Source organism: Corythoichthys intestinalis, chromosome 21 (genome assembly GCF_030265065.1).
Source record: "Corythoichthys intestinalis isolate RoL2023-P3 chromosome 21, ASM3026506v1, whole genome shotgun sequence".
Classification (NCBI taxonomy): domain Eukaryota; kingdom Metazoa; phylum Chordata; class Actinopteri; order Syngnathiformes; family Syngnathidae; genus Corythoichthys; species Corythoichthys intestinalis.
The window spans coordinates 37,546,679-37,567,342 of record NC_080415.1 but is presented as its reverse complement, the minus strand read 5'-3'; the positions used below and the strand labels follow the sequence as shown (position 1 = coordinate 37,567,342).

Genomic DNA, 20,664 nt, shown 5'->3' with positions numbered 1-20,664 from the left:
ACACACAGGAAATTATTTGTAGTACTAAAATAGCAGTAGTGATTAGCTTCAGACTTTCACAAGTTGCTAGCGTCTCACCAATTGTTGTGGCCTTTCCTTGTCCGTGTGCAGTGTTGAAGTCCCTGCTACCCGGAGGTCCCGCAGCAGGTCTGTTTAGCTGCTGTGTCGGAGGTGAAGGTCCCTGTTGTTGTGGAGTCTGACCAGCGGGGTTGCTGTTCTTGTCCCACAGATTAACTGGCTTGTAGTTGTAATGTGTCGGGTCTCCCCACGCTGATGTTCCGTCGTCTATTTCATTTTTCCTGCTTAAAGACTGCGGGGAGGGTTCCTCCCAACCGCTGGGTTCGGATCCACTTCCGTGACATGCCGGGATGGGCCCCGAGGTCCAGCCTGAGCTTTGGTTCTGGGTTTGGGAGATTGCTTTTCTCCCAGTGCCCCCTTGCATAGCCCCTTGGTCCAATGCTTGTTGCAGCTGTGGAGGCTGATTACGGGGTTGTGATTGTTGCTGTTGCAGTTGTGCCTGTAGGCCTGTGATTGAGCCTGACTGGCTGTTTGGCATCTGATGCATTTTATTTCCTCCGCTCCAGCTTTGATGGGCTTTGGAGCCAGGAACTCCGACCGCTCCGCTCCCTCCCGCGCCCCATGTTCTCCGTGGAGTTTCGTCGTCCCAGCTTCCCCAACCGCCCGCGCCCGAATCCCCACCTGAGTTCCTCCCTCCGCTCTTCGATTCGCCTTCCCAACCCCCGCTGCTATTAGATTTGGAATCCTGCTCGCCCCAGTCCCTACCTGTCCCAACCTTCTGCCCTGAGCCCCACCCACTTCCTCGCCCTTCCCCACCCATTTCTTTCCACCCAGCTCCCCTCTCGTCATTTCCTCCCCAGCTTGGGTTACCTTGTTGCCCCAAACCGCCCCAACCACTCCCGTTTCCTCTATTGGTTCTCCATTCTTCATTGCCCCACCCTTTGGTCTCCTGATTATCCACAGCACCCATTCCTCCCGTACCCCAGCCAGTGGCTTTCCCTGGCTGGTTATGTCCTAGCGGTCCCGACCCACCGCCGGTACCTCCTGTGACCACGGGAGCAGATTGTGAGACGCCAAGATTACTCATATTGGGGCCTGACGGAGGTGGGGCTCTACCGGTTAAAGAGGCTCCACCACTGCTACTGCTGCTGCTGCTCGTCTCCCAGCCCTCTCCAGAGGAGCCGGCAGATGAAAGCAAGGGAGGGTGGACCCCAGGTCCGTTAGAATCACCGGTCAGGAGTCTGGGTGCAGAGGAATACTGAGAAGAATTTCCCAGAGAGGCTGAGTGTTTCGCACTCTTATTGTGTTCCGCTTGATTATCAAGATCCCAAGCTGTGTTTTGTCTAATCTGCGTTTGGCCCCAGCCTGTGTTTGAGAGTACCCGTGGATCGAGATCAGGACGGCTGAGCAGGTTCTGTAAGGCAGCTTCAGTATCAGGTGGCTGACGCCGGGGACGACTGCCGTTATATTCCCTTTCGGATCTGGAATTGCCACCACTGGATAAAGATCCTCCACGTGCTCCGTGCTCACACCACTCCCCTGTTTCTCCTTCTCCTTTCTGATTGTCCCAAGCTCTGTTCATAATAGTTGAGGTGACAGGTGGATTGCCAGCTGTGCTGCATCCGCTACTGCTGCTGTTACTACTGCAGGCTCCTCCCGTGACTTCTCCGGGATTAGCTCCAGACGAACTCGCACCCCAGTCGACACTAGACACCCCTTTTTCCGCTCCTACTCCGGATGTCCCCCACCCTCCCTGAGATACCCCAGTTTGACTATCATTTGCTCCAGTTTTAGCACTACCCCATGTATTAACCCCACCAGAGGCCCCCGGATAACCCCAACCCGCGGACCCGTTATCCCCTTCAGCAGCTCTGTATGCCCCCACGCCACCGTCTCTGCCCTCCCATCCGTCAGTCCTTGAGGCACCCATTTTGGAATTGGATGCAGGGTAAGAGGGCTGGCCCCTCCACGAGGAAGAAAGATTGTGGTCCCCGCCACCTCCTGTTCCTCCCGCGACTCCTTCCTCTCCTGCAATTTTTGGTCCCGCTGATTCACTATCCCACTTCCCCGCTCCCATCTCTCTGTCTCTGGATTGCATTTGGTGAAGTTGGTGCTGATGAGTGCTTGATTGATTCACAGACAAAGCTTGGTGACCCCCTAGCACCCCGACCGGCCCAGCCTTTAGCCCTACGGAAGCAGAATTGTTGGCAGATACAGTCCCCGCGGGACCCTGATGATGGAAGGAAGATGAGCCTCCTTCCCCTGCGACACCAGGCCCATCCTGTTGCACTAAGGCTGGCCAGGCCGAAGGGTTGGCATTTGGATTAAAGTTGGCACCCGGAATCCCACCGCTGCCATCGACGAGGCCACCGGCATCGTGGCTTCCCGGCACGGTGGCGGCTTTGGAGGACTGCTGTAATACAGGCCCAGCTGAAGCTACTGCGTTTCCTCCTCCAACATGGCCCTGGGCGGCAGCCGTCCCCCACGCCACACTACTGGACGACTGCGTACATTCATTGGGCAAAGAGAACAAGGAAGTGGACTGGCTGCCAGAGGCACTGGTGCTATTCACAGGCATCCCGTTGTTGGTGCTGCTGCTTCCGCCGCTCCCCCCTCCAGCCACAGTGAAAGAGGCTCCTCCACCATCACTTCCAGCAATGCTGGGCCACTCTTCCAGGTCATTCCCATCTACAATCACCTTCTCCCTGCCCTGAGAGGAGGCCTGGCTGCCTAAGCTTGTGCCCCACATGGAATTTGCATAATTAGAAGTAGTGGTCGAAGCAGCAACGGATGATGAGGTGAGAGCTGATGAGGAGGTAGCCACACCAGAGTCTAAAAGGATCCGAGACATCATTACAAAAGGGAATTTGACACAGTGATCCATTTTCCAGCCAAAATTTGAGTATTTCATACCTGAGACAGCAGCTGTGTTTGCATTGGGGCCTTCCCCTGCTCCTCCTCCGCCTCCCCCTCCCAGCAGCATGGAGGACAGTGGCGGCTGACCCCTTTTCAGTAGCACTTTATGGTCCTGCTGGCAGCGGAATCTCGGTGGCACTTCTCTCGGCATATAGCGAGGTTGCTGCTGGCCCGCACCTCCGCTACTTGTATTCCCGTTTCCTGGAACGCTTGCGCTGCCTGCGGCAGAGGAAGAACTGGCGGCGGAGGCGGGCTGTCCGTTGGCCACAGCGAGGCGCTTGGCATTGTTACCACCCTGTGACTGGGCGGCAGCACAGCCAGGGCCTGAAGTGGCTGGAGACGGTGATGCAGAAGGGATGGGTCCAGGGCTGGGGGAGGCAGAGATGCTCTGAGTGGCAGGAGGATGGGCAGATGCCTGCTTGGTCAAATCTAGTACTGAGTGACGAGGCAGGGAGAAGAAACTAGTGAATAACCAACAAGGTAATGCTTCACACACATACATATTAGGGGTGGGAACCTCTGGTTACATAACGATACGATTTGCGATACAAGTAGGCCTGCAGCTACCGATTATTTTAGTAGTCGATTAATCCATGAACTAGTTTGTTCGAATAATCGAGTAATCGGATAAGGATCATAAAACATTAAAATACCTTATCTGAGTCTCACGGTATAAAAAAATAAATAAATGAGGATATATGTACAACAAAAGAACAATTGGCTACCTTACATAGCAAAAGTCCGCTAGTTTAAAGGCTATAAAATGCAGTTGTTTTTTTTTACGATGCTCTTAAATAGTTCAAACACATATTCCCACAAAAAAATGGCTAAAAATACCTTTAAACTAAATTACGAATTAAAAAAAACATAAGCTCGAACAGAAACTTAGCTTATGCTGGTCTTAACAGCTGGATTCAGCCATGTGAAATGAGGCAGACTAGAGGGCAGTGTATCCACCCAAATCAATAAAACTAAATGCAAACACTTTCAAAACAAACCATTACAATGTCAATTTAATTAAACGAATACTCGAGAGAGCAACATTTAATTTGAATTTTTTCTTTTAAATCGAATACTCGAGTTAATCGATTAATCGTTGCAGCACTAGATACAAGTCTCACGATAACGATCTCACGATACGGCGATACAACAATTATCAGGAAATCATTCTTAGTTTATCCCTAGTAGACGTCCAATCCATTTGAACTGGGATGGTGGAACATTCATTCATTCTAGTGCTGCAACGATTATCTCGAGTAATTTCATTAGAAAAAAAGCTTCTAATTCAATTTTGCTGCTTCGAGTATTCGTAATTTGAGTGGCGTTGTAATGGTTTGTTTTGAAAGTGCTTGCATTTAGTTTTATTGATAAGGGTGGATACACTGCCCTCTAGTCTGCCTCATTTAACATGGCTGAATCCAGCTGCTCCCTGTTAAGACCAAGATTTTGTTTGAGCTTAAATGTTTTTTCAATGCAATCCTACTTTAGTTAAAAGGTATATTAAGCCATTATTTTGGAATATGTGAAAGATTTGTTTAGAGCATTGTTTAAAAAAATGCTAGCATTTTATAGCATTTAGGCTAGCGGACGTTCGCCATGCAAATTAGCCAAGTTTTCTTTTGTTGTACTTAGATCCTCATATATTTATTTTTGACACCATTTGAGGCTAGGCTCAAGTATTTTAATTTATTTTGAAATAAAAGTTGTGCATTTAGTTTTGATTTGGGTGGATACACTGCCCTCTAGTGGCAACAGTGAATATGACATAACTAACATGGCTGAATTCAGCTGCTCCCTGTTAAAACCAACGTAATGGAAGCTTTTGTTTGAGCTAATATGTTTGTTTGTACATTTGTTATTTAGTTTAGAAGTGTGTTTAGCAGTTTTTTTTGTGGGAATATGTGTTTGATTTGTTAAGAACTTTGTAAAAAAAAAAAATTAAGGGCCAAGTACATTTTTTTATGGACAGGTTTCTAAGGTACTTCTTTATGTCTGCAAGCAACTTCCGTTTTAGAATTTCTCCATCCAAAACAACGGTGGAGCTGGAGTTACTCATCAATTTTGAAATAACGCATTCATCTAACATCATCACGACAGGGGAGGACAACATGTTCATGAAGGCAGACGTGGAAGCCATCTCGTGTCGCCGTGTTATGGAAGGTATGTTCTTCCTCCTGCATTTGTATGTGTCCGGTGCTCAAAAAATACTTCATACTATAATCTTGCGCATGAAACGACTTATTACCTTTGATATTGTTATTATGATGATGATTTTAACTCTGATTATCTTTAATATTTACTACAACCACTGTGCTGCTGTGACTGCTAGCCTGTTGCTAAACCGTACGTGCAGATGGCACAATTACTGTATGTCATCGAAAAAAAGCATGAGTTGAGTGCAAGTTCTTTTATTCATTTGTTTACAGGTGGAAATGCTGTTAGGCAAGGGAAGATAGGTTGATATGCCTCACAACAACACTTACTGTACGTTGATGGACTTATATATTTAATGTTTTTTTGAAAGAGCAATCTTGGCAAGCCAAAATAAAGATTTTTGCAAGCATGAACACCTTTTTTTTTACATCTCCTAAATTTTTCTGCAATCTTCCAAGCGAATCTAACTTTTTATCTAAAAACTCCTAAATCGGCAAAATCTTGACTTGAATTCATCTTTAAAACAGTTTTAAAACTTTCACATGTCGAAAGTAGACAGAAGGGAAATTATGGAATAACGGGAGCAATTTTAACAACTTTAACGGTTGATTCACAACATTAAATTAATTGAATGTAGTTTAAAGTTGCTGATAAAGAATGGGGACTTGGGAACTGATAACTAGATACTGAAATAGTCAATTTAAGCCTAAGAGGATTTTTGCACAATTTTGGTAACTAATGTACGAAATATTAAAAGCAGCTAATAGCTGGGATGCATCAATAATCGCTTTATAATCGAATTGTAGCCTCTGAATCGTAATCGAATCGTTAGGTGCCCAAAGATTCCCACCTATAGTGACAGGCCTAGTACTTTTCTAGTTTTACCAGCATTCATGTTTTCAAAGGTAAATATACACTCACCGGCCACTTTCTTAGGTACACCTGTCCAACTGCTCGTTAACACTAATCAGCCAATCACATGGCGGCAACTCAGTGCATTTAGGCACGTAGACATTGTTTAAGACAATCTCCTGCAGTTCAAACCGAGCATCAGTATGGGGAAGAAAGGTGATTTGAGTGACTTTGAACGTTGCATGGTTGTTGGTGCCAGAAGGGCTGGTCTGAGTATTTCAGAAACTCCTGATCTACTGGGATTTTCACACACAACCATCTCTAGGGTTTACAGAGAATGGTCTGAAAAAGAAAAAATATCCAGTGAGCGGCAGTTCTGTGGGCGGAAATGCCTTGTCGATGCCAGAGGTCAGAGGAGAATGGCCAGACTGGTTCGAGCTGATAGAAAGGCAACAGTGACTCAAATAACCACCCGTCACAACCAAGGTAGGCAGAAGAGCATCTCTGAACGAACAGTACGTCGAACTTTGAGGCAGATGGGCTACAGCAGCAGAAGACCACGCCGGGTGCCAATTCTTTCAGCTAAGAACACGAAACTGGGGCTACAATTTGCACAAGCTCATCGAAATTGGACAATAGAAGATTGGAAAAACGTTGCCTGGTCTGATGAGTCTCGATTTCTGCTGCGACATTCGGATGGTAGGGTCAGTATTTGGCGTCAACAACATGAAGCCATGGATCCATCCTGCCTTGTATCAACGGTTCAGGCTGGTGGTGGTGGTGCACTGGTGTGGGGAATATTTTCTTGGCACTCTTTGGGCCCCTTGGTACCAACTGAGCATCGTTGGAACGCCACAGTCTACCTGAGTAATGTTGCTGACCATGTCCATCCCTTTATGACCACAATGTACCCAACTTCTGATGGCTACTTTCAGCAGGATAATGCGCCATGACATAAAGCTGGAATCATCTCAGACTGAAGATGACAATGAGTTCACTGTACTCAAATGGCCTCCACAGTCACCAGATCTCAATCCAATAGAGCATCTTTGGGATGTGGTGGAACGGGAGATTCGCATCATGGACGTGCAGCCGACAAATCTGCACCAACTGTGTGATGCGATGATGTCAATATGGACCAAACTCTCTGAGGAATGCTTCCAGCACCTTGTTGAATCTATGCCACGAAGAACTGAGACAGTTTTGAAGGCAAAAGGGGGTTTAACCCGTTACCAGCATGGTGTACCTAATAAAGTGGCCGGTGAGTGTATATACAGTAGATGGAGGTTAGATGAGTTCAAAGAAGTATGATTTCACTTTTCATAAATTGCTGTACTGCTTACCTTTGTTCTTTTGCTCTGTAACCTAAAGTAAAGACAAGAAACAGATATGAGCAAATCTTTCCAATAAATTTGAAACACAATTTGTTGAAATTTAGGATTTGAAATAAAATGACTGGGCCTGACCATTTGTGTCAATTAGCCCAAGCTGCATTGACATGAGCTGAATGTAGCATTTCTTGTACTAAAATCAAATGACGTTCATTAAAAGCCTTTGTACAACTTCACTTTTGTAGCCACCATTTTGGCATGCTACATAAGACAGTCGTTAGAACAGTTAACTCATAATGAGACATTTTTTTAATTTTGCACATCCTCACACACATAATGTTGTGTTGATGAACGTAATTCTAAAACGCTCGGTGATGCCCATAAATACAATCGCTAGCAGTAGTATGGAATCACCAGTCTCGGACGAGCGCTCACTCAGACATTTTATCATGTAAAACTCAGATAAAAAGCTTGAAAAAATGAATTAGTTGAAAAGTGCAACTCTTTAGCATTCAGAAACACTAAAAGAAATTAATAAAATACATTGTGGTGGTCAGTAAATGTTACTTTCATAGAGCAAATGCAGGGAAATATATGTGGAATCACTGCATTCTGAGGAATATAATACAGACCGTGAGAAACAAACAAATAAATCACAATCAAAACAACAATCAATGTCCAATGCAGATTCTTGACAAGGTGATGATGCTGGAACTTTTGTTTCGTGCTGTTCCAGTGAGATTTACAAAGATGACTGCCTGAAGAAAACATCAAAATTCCCTCAGTACTTGATAATATGGGGCTGCATGTCAGGCAAAGGCACTGGGGTGATGACTGGTTAAATCTTCAATAAATGCACAAGTTTACATTGAAATTTTAGACAGTTTTCTTATCCCTTCATTTGAAAATGTTTGTCATTTTCCAAGATGACAATGCACCATGCCACAGAGCTAAAACTGTTAAAGCATTCCCTGGAGAAAGACTCATCCAGTCAATGTCATGGCCTGCAAATACCCCAGATCTCAACCCTATTGAAAACCTGTGGTGGAAATGGGGGAAAAAAATGGTCCACAGCAAGGCTCCAACCTGCAAGGATGATCTGGCAACTGCAATCAAAGAGAGTTGGCACCAAATTGATGAAGAATACTCATCAAGTCCATGCCTCAGAGACTGCAAGCTGTCATAGAAAGCCAGAGGTGGTGCTACTAAATCCTAGAGATGTGTTTTGATTGTTATTAGTTTGTTTCTCATGATTACATCATTTTTCCTCAGAATGGAGTGATTCCATATATATTTCCCTGCACTTGCTCTATAAAAGTAACATTTACTGACCACCACAATGTTTTTATTCTTTTCTTTTAGTGTTTCTAAATGCTAAAGAGTTGCACTTTTGAACTAATTCATTATTTTTCAAGCTTTTAATCTGAGATTGTTCTTCATAATAAAATATCTGAGTGAGTGCTCGTCCGAGACTGGTGATTCCATACTTTTTCGCAAGGGGTTGTATGATTAAAACATGATGAAACACAACCGTACCTTCTGAGAGGCTTCCCTTTTCCTTTTGTCTTCTTTCTTCCTTTTCTTGTCTTCCATGAACTACTGCTCCAGTCGTTTCTTCTACCAGGATAAGCGCGATATATCAAAATACAATCATTAGTTCAATCTGAATCGCAAAAAAAGCGACATTATATCAGAGCCATGTGGGAACACATGTGTAAGACATCTATTCAGAAAACTTTACTAAGCCAATAGGTGGAAAAGCGAAGAATAACGTTTTACATAGGGGAGCAGAAACACTAATTATCCCTAGCATAAGGTTATGGAGAAACTGACACAACGTTTAAGTTCATCCTCTTTAGATTTACAAAGCCAAAAAAGGGGAAAACTGTATGTTAAGTTGGCCGAGTCATCTTGTCAAGAGTCTGATGCGATTATGTCTTCTTCAGTACTGTGCTGCATTAATATTCAGGGCCAACTGACACAACATATATGTGGAGAATGGCAGTGCATCAATTAACGCCAGGGTTGGTACCTTGGCATAAAGTACTCCGGTGAAGAGGACATATGTAGGATCTATGAAGGACAAATGACTGTCTGCAAAACGCCAATGGCCATTTCAAATAGCATGCTTGTGATTCCTTTCAAGTTCTGATAGCATTCTCAGACATCCGGAGCACTATGTGAACACATGACACTAAATATGGTGAAAAAAACAAAACAAATTCACGTTGGTTTTTAAACTGAATTGTGTTCACTCGCTATTCTATCACGCAATTTTTGACACTGCGTTACCTAATAACCTTCCAGTCATTGTACCAAGAGCAAAATTTAGCTAGCTAATGCCACATAACCACTTTTTTCGGCAGTGCTTAAAGATTAACAGTGCCAACTAAACACAATATGAACATTTTTGCGTGTTTTATACACATATATACTAGTTTACAGGTTCAAACAATCATCATGTACATACATGATACACAGTCCCGCTTGTTGCTAGCAAGAATGGTTGTCATTTTCTTGACTACAGATACACTCACACCAAAAGAAAACCTTTTAAACAGTTGTCACCCACCGGGCTATGAAGCAAATGTTAAAATTTGACTGTTAAAACATAGCCAGATATCATGCCAGCAAGCTTTAGCAGGCTACGCTAATTTCCCATTGACAGCTACAAGTAGCCAAAGCTAACAGCGTTAGCACAAAATAATCTATTTGGACGCAATATCAAGACAACGTTGCATTTAGCGAAATAGCAAAACAACCAAGAGACATTGGACACTCACCTCAGCAATCACATATGAAGAAAAGCTAGCGAGCTTTCTGCTAAAGTGCTTCAGTGCGTTTTTTCTTTTTAGCTTTCTGAGGCATTCGTCGAAGCTACAAGAACCGCGACGCCTGAGCGGGTACGTCAAGTAAATGAAACTATCATGAAAATACACGCGCAACGCGCCACCGGCTTGTAAACAAGTAGTTTGATTGCTGCCGAGTAAAGCAAAAATATGCAGAAATGTTCAATTTCAAAGCGCTGTGGAGTCAGTCTGTAGACGGGCGGCCATTTTGCTGCTAAGCATGAAGAGTCTCCAATGGCCAGCAGCCAGTGGCAGCTGCGTGGAAGCGTTCTGACTGGCTGCTCGGGATCGAGAGGGATGCATCAAAAACGCTTTTTTTTGACCTTCATAAACTTGGAGGCAGTTGCTCAGACAAATATGACACTTTACTTGCGGGAGAAAAAACGCAAACTTTCTAAGAGGATGTGGCAAGGGCACGGCACTCACATTGAGTTCTTTACAAATGCAGAAAGTACAGGTACTTGTGGGGGAAATGCATTGGTAATTTGTTTAGGTCACATTTTACTCATTTATCAACTCCTCAAATCACTATTTACTTGATATCTCTCAGCATACTAATGGCTAGGAGTGGGCACCTCTCCTGATATGATTTACGATACAAGGCTCACGATAATATGGCGATTAGGGCTGTCAAATGATTAAAATTTTAAATCGAGTTAATTACAGCTTAAAATTAATCAATCGTAATTAATTGCAATTCAAACCATCAATAAAATATGCCATATTTTTCTATAAATTATTGTTGGAATGGAAAGATAAGACAAGATGGATATATACATTCAACATACGGTACATAAGTACTGTATTTGTTTATTATAACAATGAATCAACAAGATGGCATTAACATTATTAACATTCTGTTAAAGCGATCCATGGATAGAAAGACTTGTAGTTCTTAAAAGATGAATGTTAGTACAAGTTATAGAAATTTTATATTAAAACCCCTCGTAATGTTGTCGTTTTAATAAAATTTGTAAAATTTTCGATCAAAAAATAAACTAGTAGCCCACCATTGTTGATGTCAATAATTACGCAATGCTCATGGGTGCTTAAGACCATAAAATCAGTCGCACCCAAGCGTCAGCAGAGGGCGACAAAACTCCAAAAAACAGAATTAACAAGTTGGCATTGCACTGTGCTGTCATTTTAATCTGTTTGAGCGGGGCATGTGCGTTAATTACGTCAAATATTTTAACGTGATTAACTTAAAAAATTAATTACCGCCCGTTAACGCGATAATTTTTACAGCCCTAATTAAAACCCCTTCTAATGTTTTCATTTATTAACATTTGTAAAATTTTCAATCAAAAAATAAACTAGTAGCTCGCCATTGTTGATGTCAATAATTACACCATGCTCACTCATGGTACTAACCCATAAAATCAGTTGGACCCAAACGCCAGCAGAGGGCGCCAAACACCAAAAAACAAGTAACAAGCGGATATTACGCTGTACTGTCATTTTAGTCTGTTTGAGCGGGGCATGTGCGTTAATTGCGTCAAATATTTTAACGTGATTCATTTTAAAAATTAATTACCGTCCGTTAACGCAATAATTTTGACAGCCCTAATTATTTTCAGAGGGAGAAAGTCATTTTTCAAAATACTCAATTCATATTAAGGAAACTTAGAGTGGTTGTGCTTTTGAATTTTTTTTTGGGGGGGGGGTAATATGTGCATGGGCTGCAAATTTTTTTTTTAATGATGTAGAAAATAAATACATTTTAATTAATGAATAAATGCACAAAATGCACAGTTGAATTAACATTAACAGTACAAAACATACAGGAAGACACCTCTATAGAGCCTACCCACGTACCACGTGTTCGCTGTAGGGTTCCGCCCACTTGTCCGTCAAAACATAGTGTTAACCTATTACGCCTACGTACATTTCTCCTATTTACGGCGTGTTTTTCTGCTCCTTAACATTAATAATCAAAATGGTGAAGGCGTGTGTGGCTGTTGGTTGCACTAACAGAGAAGATGGAAGGAGAGACTTGAAGTTTTACCGTATTCCGAGGGATCCAAAGAGAAGAGCGAAATGGACGGCTGCAATTCGACGTGAAAACTGGACACCCAAAAATCACCACAGACTATGTAGTAGTCATTTTATATCCAGTAAGATGCATTTAATATATATTTAGAGGGTTTTGGCCTGACAACCACAATTAAGATCATTGCTAGGCTAATCGCCGACAACATACGACGTAGTACGACATAGTTTCAAATTCAAGATGTTTGTGACTTCCCTTTCTTCCACCATCGTTATTTTTTGAATAATATTTAGCTGGTACCAAGTAAAAGAAACTGGCCTCGTCTACGGGGCTGACAAATAACCACAATTAAGATCATTGCTAGGCTAATCGCCGACAACATACACGTATGTATGTAGTGAGTGCTATCGCTAAACCATAAAAACATTAAAAGCCTTAACTCCATTGACAAACGACATGAAATACATTAGACTTGACAGTGGATGTTAGCAATAACAAAAGAATTCGAATTGAAAATTTCGTAACTCACCTTTCCAAGCACAAGATAGATTCCTGCCAAACGAGGACCTGTTTCACCCAACCAGCAACGAAGTATTTATAAGTGTCCAAGCTCTTGAAGTTTTTCGTGAGAATAGGCTGATTTTGTGTGGACAAGATCATTGTAAATATCAGCGTAGCAGATGTCAGGCAGACAGGACGAAGACAGTGGGTCGAAAAACATCGATTTGGGCATCAAATATGGATCTGGCGACTGTATAGAACGAAGCTTTTCCTCATAACGCCTTTTATGCAACAGATCCAGTGAGTTTGCGGCATCAGAAAGCACCGGGTCTTCCATGAAATGCATTTTAAATTGCGCCATCAATTGAAAACAATGCTAATACAGAGTCGTTTTGACGGACAAGTGGGCGGAACCCTACAGCGAACACGTGGTACGTGGGTAGGCTCTATATGCAGCTTCCTACTCGAGTTTTACAGGTTAGCAAGTTCACACAGTTTAATTTTATGCAAACTCTGATGCTGGTTGGACTTTTAGTAGAAAAATTATTAGTGGTGTATTCCCCACCTCCACAACATTGACATCTTTTTACATTACTTACAGTGGCTGCTGCTGGCCGGACAAAAAAAACTTCTAATATCCTTCCTCTTCAAAGGAGGTGGCATATTGACATGCATTTCTGTCGGGATTGTGTGAATGTGGGGTTTCTAGTCATCAGCCAATCAAATGTGCATTTGGGGGGGGAAAAATGGACCGGCACTACTAAATAGCAAGTGAAAAGGGGTAAATGTAAGTCTGGACATAATGAAAGTAATTCACTTAATAATGGTAGGGTCAATTCTATCCTAACAACACATGGGAAGACAATCTAAATTACCTTTACAGCAGAACTCATTGTATAACGCAAATAAAGTTGCTTAAAAGTTGGTGGGGACCATCTGAGCATCCTAAAAAGTTGATAGTGTTATGTCCCTACCGACCCTACGCAAACCTACGCCCTTGTATTGATACAACTATTAAAGCAACACTAGGTAACTTTTCAACCTTTAAAAAATATTTTCATAACATTTGCGATATTACGTCAACTGACAACTAGTTGAATGACACCTCTTTAATACAGTAGTATGAAAAAGTATCTGAACCATTTGAAATTTCTCACATTTCTGCATAAAATCACCATCAAATGTGATCTTTGTCAAAATCACACAGATGTAAAAACTGTCTGCCTTAACTAAAACATCCCAAACATTTATAGATTTTCATATTTTAATGAGGATAGCATGCAAACAATGACAGAAGGGGGAGGAAATAAATAAGTGAACCCTCTGCCTTAGGAGACTTAAAGAGCAATTGACATTGTTTTACCAAACAATTTAAGTCAGGTGAGTGGCCAATCACTGATGAGTGGTTTAAAGCTGCCCTGCCCACTATAAAACACACACCTGGTAAGAATTGTCTTGATGAGAAGCATTTTCTGATGTGCATCATGGCAGTCTGAAGGCCTGCGATCAAGGACTGTTGATTTATATAAACTTGGGAAAGGATACAAAACCATCTCTAAAAGTCTGGATGTTTATCAATCGACAGTCAGAGAAGTCGTCTGCAAATGGAAAGAGTTTGGCACTGTTGCTCCTCTCCCAAGGAGTGGCCGTCCACCAAGAGTTCAGCGCAGATTACTCATAGAGGTAAAAAAGAACCCTAGAGTGACTGCTAAAGACTTACAGAAATCACTGGCACAGTCCAGTCCACAGCCCACATCAACTATATGTAAAACGATGGCCAAGAATGGCGTTCATGGGAGGACTCCACGGAGGAAGCCACTTTTGTCAAAAAAAAAAACAAAAACAAAACAACAACAACATTGTTGCCTGTTTATTTTTCGCAAAAAGGCACTTGAACACCCTACAGAGGTTTTGGCAAAATATTTTGTGGACTGCTTAAACAAAAGTTGAATTGTTTGGGAGTAACACACAACGTCATGTGTGGAGAAAAATGGAACAGCTCACCAACATCAACAACTCATCCCCATCGTTAGGCATGGTGGAGGGAGCATCATGATTTGAGGCTGTTTTGCTGCCTCAGGGACTAGACAATTTGCAATCATTAATGGAAGAATGAATTCAAAAGTTTATCAGGATGTTGTGCAAGAAAACCTGAGGCCATCCGTCAGACAGTTGAAGCTTGGATGCTGCAACAATTCAATGATCCAAACACAGAAGTAAATCAACTTCAGAATGCTTTCAGAAGAACAAAATACACTTCTGGAGTGGCCAAGTCAAAGTCCAGACCTGAACCCCATTGAGATGCTGTGGCATGACTTAAAGACAGCGATTCATGCTAGATATCCCAGGAATCTGACTGAATTATAGCAGTTTTGTAATGGGCCAAGATTGGTCCTGATCGATGTGCCAGACTGATCTGCAGCTACAGCAAGTGTCTGGTTAAAGCTCAGTCTGTGTTTGTTTACGTTGCTTGAAAATGAATAAAACCTACTCAATGGTGGCAGTTGGCTCTTGGAAATGGACCCTTGTGATAATAACAATCTCTAGATAAAATACATTTTGGAGAAGCTTTATTTAAAGAGTATTTTGTGTTTTTCGTGTCACTTTTACATCCTAGTACATGAGCCCAGTAAAGTTTACTATGAATCGCCACGAGGGGTCTCTGTTGGACCGGAGAGCAACACTGATTAAATGAAGGATATGTACAGTATATTTCAGATTTACATTTAAGATATGAATTTAAGATTTACATTTGAGATTTATATTTAACATTTAGATTTAAGATATAGATTTAAGGTTTAGATGTAAGATTTATATTTAAGATTTATATTTAGTTTATAAATTTAAGATTTACATTTAAGATTTAAATGAAATATTTAGTCCTGGATTCAAGCATTCAAGTCTAATACTTATTATCTAACAATAAATATTTAAGTTGCTAAATAATGTTATATATGTGAAAAAAAGTGACTAAAATGTTCACACCACACTTTATGAGAGAAAATGTCGTAATTTTCAGCACGTGCTGCTTTACAAACCGTGCCCGATAGGCCTCTACTTAGCAGATTTTCGATTTTTGCGGGGATAGGGTGGTCTGTATTACTAATTGAATCGTCACAATTAAAATCATTGAAAGTAACTTGTAGTCATTGAGACTTTTACACCAACATAAAAACTTTCTGCTTATATTCTTGAATCGTACTGAAAGTAGCTCCTTCGCACTTTTTAAGGAAATTTCAGCAAAGGTTTGTTTTGATGCATGTGCAGAAAAGATTCAATTTCTACAGTATATTTACTACGTTTGAGAAAAACATTAAAAACACAATTCAATTACCCAACAAATTATCATAAAGATGCAGTATAGCAGTAGTATAATAAGCATCTCCAAGTACGTAAAAAAAAACAAAAAAACAAAAACAGAAAAGCAACTCTCAGTCTCAGCCACTAGAGGGTGTAAACGCACAAAAATACACTTTAAGTGATCATTGCAGTTTATCTGGAAATGTCTACAAAGTAGGTTGGCATTTACATGGACATTTTTTCCCCCAATTTTTATCTAAGGTAATAGCATTTTAAAATAAATTCTAATAATATACTGCACCTACAATGTAAAGTAATGATAAAATGGTGAATCATTCTACGATAAGGTAATATGCATTGTAAGAATTGTGATTGTTTTTTTATTTTTAGAACTCTACTCTCAAACTTGCGGCCTAGGGGCCAATTGCGGCCCACGAGACAAACTTTTGCGGCCCCCATCATGTGACGCCCAATTGTAGTATTAGTATATAAAAATAAAAATGATTTGAAATAAAATGGATTAATAAAAGAATAAATTTTGAGATTTTTTTTTTTTAAAGCCATGAGTAATAAAAAATATATAAAAATAAAATGTATTTAAAAATATTCAAACTTTAAAAAACAAAATGAAAACAAACTAATACAGTAAATTGAAAAGCAGAAAGACATGAATTCAAATAAGTATGGCCGGTGTGTATTTTGCTCTGGGAATAAAATAGACGTCAAATCCATTAGTTGAAATGGATAGGACGTCTTTTGCCGTCAATGGTTCTTTTTAGATATTTAATCTGGGCAAACACTTTAGAAAATGGATGTTTAATTAAAAATGGAGAGAACTGTTTCTGTGACAAGCACTAATGTGCAATTCAACAAATGCCTAGCTACGGGAATGTACAAAGATTCCTTTCACTAGAACGGCGCATGATTGACTGATTGCTTGAGGTTCGCTTACGACACTCGCATCAATAGTAAAACTCGCCGACAGTTCCAGCTGTCGAATATTAACACTCGGGTGCAGCTGCTGACCCCTGGGACTGTAATTGATTGTCACACCTCCTCGAACTTACCGCCGTGTACATAAATATGCATCTGCACAGTCAGGAGTACATTTTTTGACAGCCGAGTCTTGAAACCATGCAGATTTGGTTGTGAACACAGCAGGAAAAAAAGACATTAAATGAAAAATGGAGACCAAAAATCATGATGATTCAGGGGTACAAGTCCACGAAAGGCATTACCGTGACTCCCCTGTGAGTCATAATATTACACACTAGACGTGTTCCACCACGTCTGCCGCCAAGTAAAAAGTTTTCCCACGCTTGTATGGATTTTAAAGGAAAGTCAAAATTTTATTCACCACAAAATGGCAGGATATCCTCAAATACAGTTCAATTATATCACAGTTTTTTTCTGGATTGAAAATTAATACATATCTACAAAGGAATATATTGGTAAGCTAAAAAATGCCAATTTCTGGAGTGGAAATTATTTCGTGCTGGTTGTTATATACAGCAAGAGTGTAGACTCATGTTGAATGAAGTGTTAGAAGGAATTCTGGGTCATTCCCTGTAGATTGTGAGTCATTCTCGCTGATTTCTGTGCAATACCAGTTCACCAGTTATTTGATTTTGGGGGATTTACTGGTTATTTCCTGTTGTCCATCTATCCATCCATCCATCCATCCATCCAACTATCAACCCAGCCACCTAACCATCCATCAATTCATCCATCCATCCACCCAACAATGAACCCACCCATCCAAGCATCCATCCACCCAACCCATCCACCCAACCATCCATCCATCAACCCATCAATCAATCATCCAACCAACCATCCAGCCAGCCAGCCAGCCATCCTTCCACCCAACCATCAACCCATCCACCCACCCAACCATCAACCCATCCATCCATCCATCCAACCATCAACCCACCCACCCAACCAACCATTAACCCAACCAACAGCCATCCACCCACCAAACCAACCATCAACCCATCAACTGATCCAATAACCCACCCACCCATCAACTCTACCATCCATCATCCCAACCAACCTATCCACCTACCCACCCATTTATTTATCCATCCAATTAACCATCAACCCATCCAACCAATCAAAAAACAACAACTAACCAACCAGCCACCCGCCCATCCACCCACCCATCCATCCAACCATCAACCCAACCAACCCATCCATCCATCCATCCATCCATCAAAAAAACAACTAACCAGCCACCCGCCCAACCAACCAACCAACCAACCAACCATCCATCCATCCAACTATCAACCCATCCACCCACCCACCCACCCACCCAACCAACCAAAAATCAACCCATTCATCCATCCATCCAAACCAACCAAAAATCAACCCATCCATCCAACCAACCAACCAACCAACCAACCAACCCATCCACCTACCCACCCATCCATCCAACCAACAAAAAAAAACAACTAACCAGCTACCCGCCCACCCAACCGTCCATCCATCAACCCATCCACCCAACCATCCATCCAAACCATCCATCCATCCACCCACCCAACCAACAATCAGCCCATCATTTGATCTATCCATCAACCCATCCACCCACCCGACCATCAACCCAACCAACCAACCAACCAACCAACCAACCAACCACAACAAAAAAAATAAACCATCCATCCATCCATCCATCCATCCATCCATCCATCCATCCATCCATCCATCCATCCATCCATCCATCCATCCATCCATCCATCCATCCATCCATCCGTAAAATTAAAACCATTCACACATCCATCCGTCCATCTTTTAAGAAGGAGAAGCTCAAAGTGTGGCTGCCTGACTGCTTTATGATGGTGGAGGGGCTGCTCAGTAGGGAAAGAAACTAGAGTGCCAGAAGTCAAGTCATCAAACACCAGCAGCTACCCATTGAAAAAACACCAGAAATAACCTCGATTTTTCACTACTCATTTTTAAAGAAAACAAGTGTCGCTAGGATAATTATGGAAGTCTCCGGTTCAAATCAGAACAACTGAATAAAAATTGAAAAATGCCTCATGTGCATTTTAATACGACAAGATCACGGATTCGCTCATTTCGCTGTCAATCAAAAAGGCATTCAGTCTCAGACAGATCATCCAATCATCATTCAGAGCAATCAACACTGTTATAGTTGTAAAGTTAATATGCACTGTCCTTGCAAATAAATAAATCTAAAAAAAAATGTAACAAATGTAGGGGCGTTAGTTCCAACACTGATTATAACACAGTGGTTAGCACATCTGGCTCACAGTTGTGTCTTGCGTGGGTTTTCTCCAGGTGCTCCCCATTCCCAAAACGTGCCTGTATTTCTTATTTGTGCCAATTACTGTATATTATCATCAAATTCTTAATGTTATGTTCCCTCAAGTATCATCGAACTGATACTGTGGCCTCGCTTAAGTCTATTTACACACACCTATATGAACGATAGCACAGTACACATACTTATCATTGCCCTCTGGATGAGAAAGTGAAGTGTAAAGCTAGTCCACACTGCATGGGTTTTAGTGCGGCGTTAGCTTAGGCAGGAAGTGAAGGTGACTGGCCCAAGAATGTGTCTGCTCCCCGGCTCCGCCCACAGGAAATGCCAATCTGGCCCGTTGAAGTCTGCTGTGATCGAAATACTTAGCGCGGTTTATGATGGAGGACAGGACGGATGGACCTGCGCTCCGTTTAGATAAGGTGACATATGATGTCTTTTAAAGACGTTCTGGCGGTCTGGTTGGGTCAAGGGTTGGCGACGGAGCCGCTGAAGACTAAACATTGAGCGCGCATTCCTGAAGCTCAGATTAATCACTTTGTGGAGAAGGCACACACAACAAAACACATATGGGAATATATAAAATGCTGCTCCATTCCCTCATCGCCTTAAAATGTGTGGCATTAGTTTGGCCCGCTGTCGTTTTGTGAGCCCCCGTGAGGCTTTTTCTTCCCTTAGCTGCGTGTCATCATGACGCTACAAATATTTCCACCGTACCCTTAAGCCACCGTGTGATTATACAAGGCTGTAAGTATTTCCAGAAAGTTTTAGCTACGTTTAGGAAAAAGGAACCAGCAAGTTGCTAGCCAAAATTTTACACTAGAATAGTAGCAATGTTCACTCACTGGCTACCATTGACAGCCGTAGACGTCCAATTTATTTGACCGGGACCCAGTCAAAATGAATAGGACGTCTAGCGCCGTCAATGGCACTCATTATGCCTTCATATTGTTTCATAAATATGGCAAATAGCACTTTTTGAGTTGAAAATGCCAAGTCAACATCACCACCAAGTCGTATTTATAATAATAATAATATGATAGTCGTTATCGCGAGCCTTGTATAATGGAGAAAAATAATGTTTAATACACAAAAAAAGACAAAAAATTGGTACCTATTCAATGTGTTGCTGTCTTTCGCCTTTCTCCGTCTGAGACTCTGACAAAGCCCTTCCTGTTAGGGGTGTGACAATATATCAAAAATACTTTGTAGCCGAAAGGTTATGGATACAGTAGTATGAAAAAGTATCTGAACCTTTTGGAATTTCTCACATTTCTGCATAAAATCACCATCAAATGTGATCCGATCTTTGTCAAAATCACACAGATGCAAAAATAGTGTCTGCTTTAACTAAAACCACCAAACATCTATAGGTTTTCATATTTTAATGAGAATAGTATGCAAACAATGACAGAAGGGGGGAAAAATAACTGAACCCTCTGCCTAAGGAGACTTAAAGAGCAATTGAAACCA

At 41.7% G+C, this 20,664-nt stretch overlaps 1 protein-coding gene across 6 annotated transcripts in view; it reads right to left on the bottom strand.

Annotated features, from left to right (window-relative positions):
• tnrc6ba (trinucleotide repeat containing adaptor 6Ba) overlaps nucleotides 1-20,664 on the bottom strand; it is a 110,819-nt gene that overhangs the window by 25,457 nt on the left and 64,698 nt on the right. For 3 of the 6 annotated variants that reach the window (XM_057826547.1, XM_057826552.1, XM_057826553.1), the window contains exons 1-5: nucleotides 10,055-10,357; nucleotides 8,808-8,888; nucleotides 7,284-7,305; nucleotides 2,932-3,369; nucleotides 79-2,850 (exon numbers count right to left, since the gene is read on the bottom strand). In XM_057826547.1, the coding sequence (XP_057682530.1) occupies nucleotides 79-2,850; nucleotides 2,932-3,369; nucleotides 7,284-7,305; nucleotides 8,808-8,864 (3,289 nt within the window). In that variant the 5' untranslated portion in view covers nucleotides 8,865-8,888; nucleotides 10,055-10,357. Of the gene's footprint in view, nucleotides 1-78; nucleotides 2,851-2,931; nucleotides 3,370-7,283; nucleotides 7,306-8,807; nucleotides 8,889-10,054; nucleotides 10,358-20,305; nucleotides 20,333-20,664 lie in introns of those variants that run through there. The other 3 variants (XM_057826551.1, XM_057826550.1, XM_057826549.1) reach the window with 3 other exon arrangements.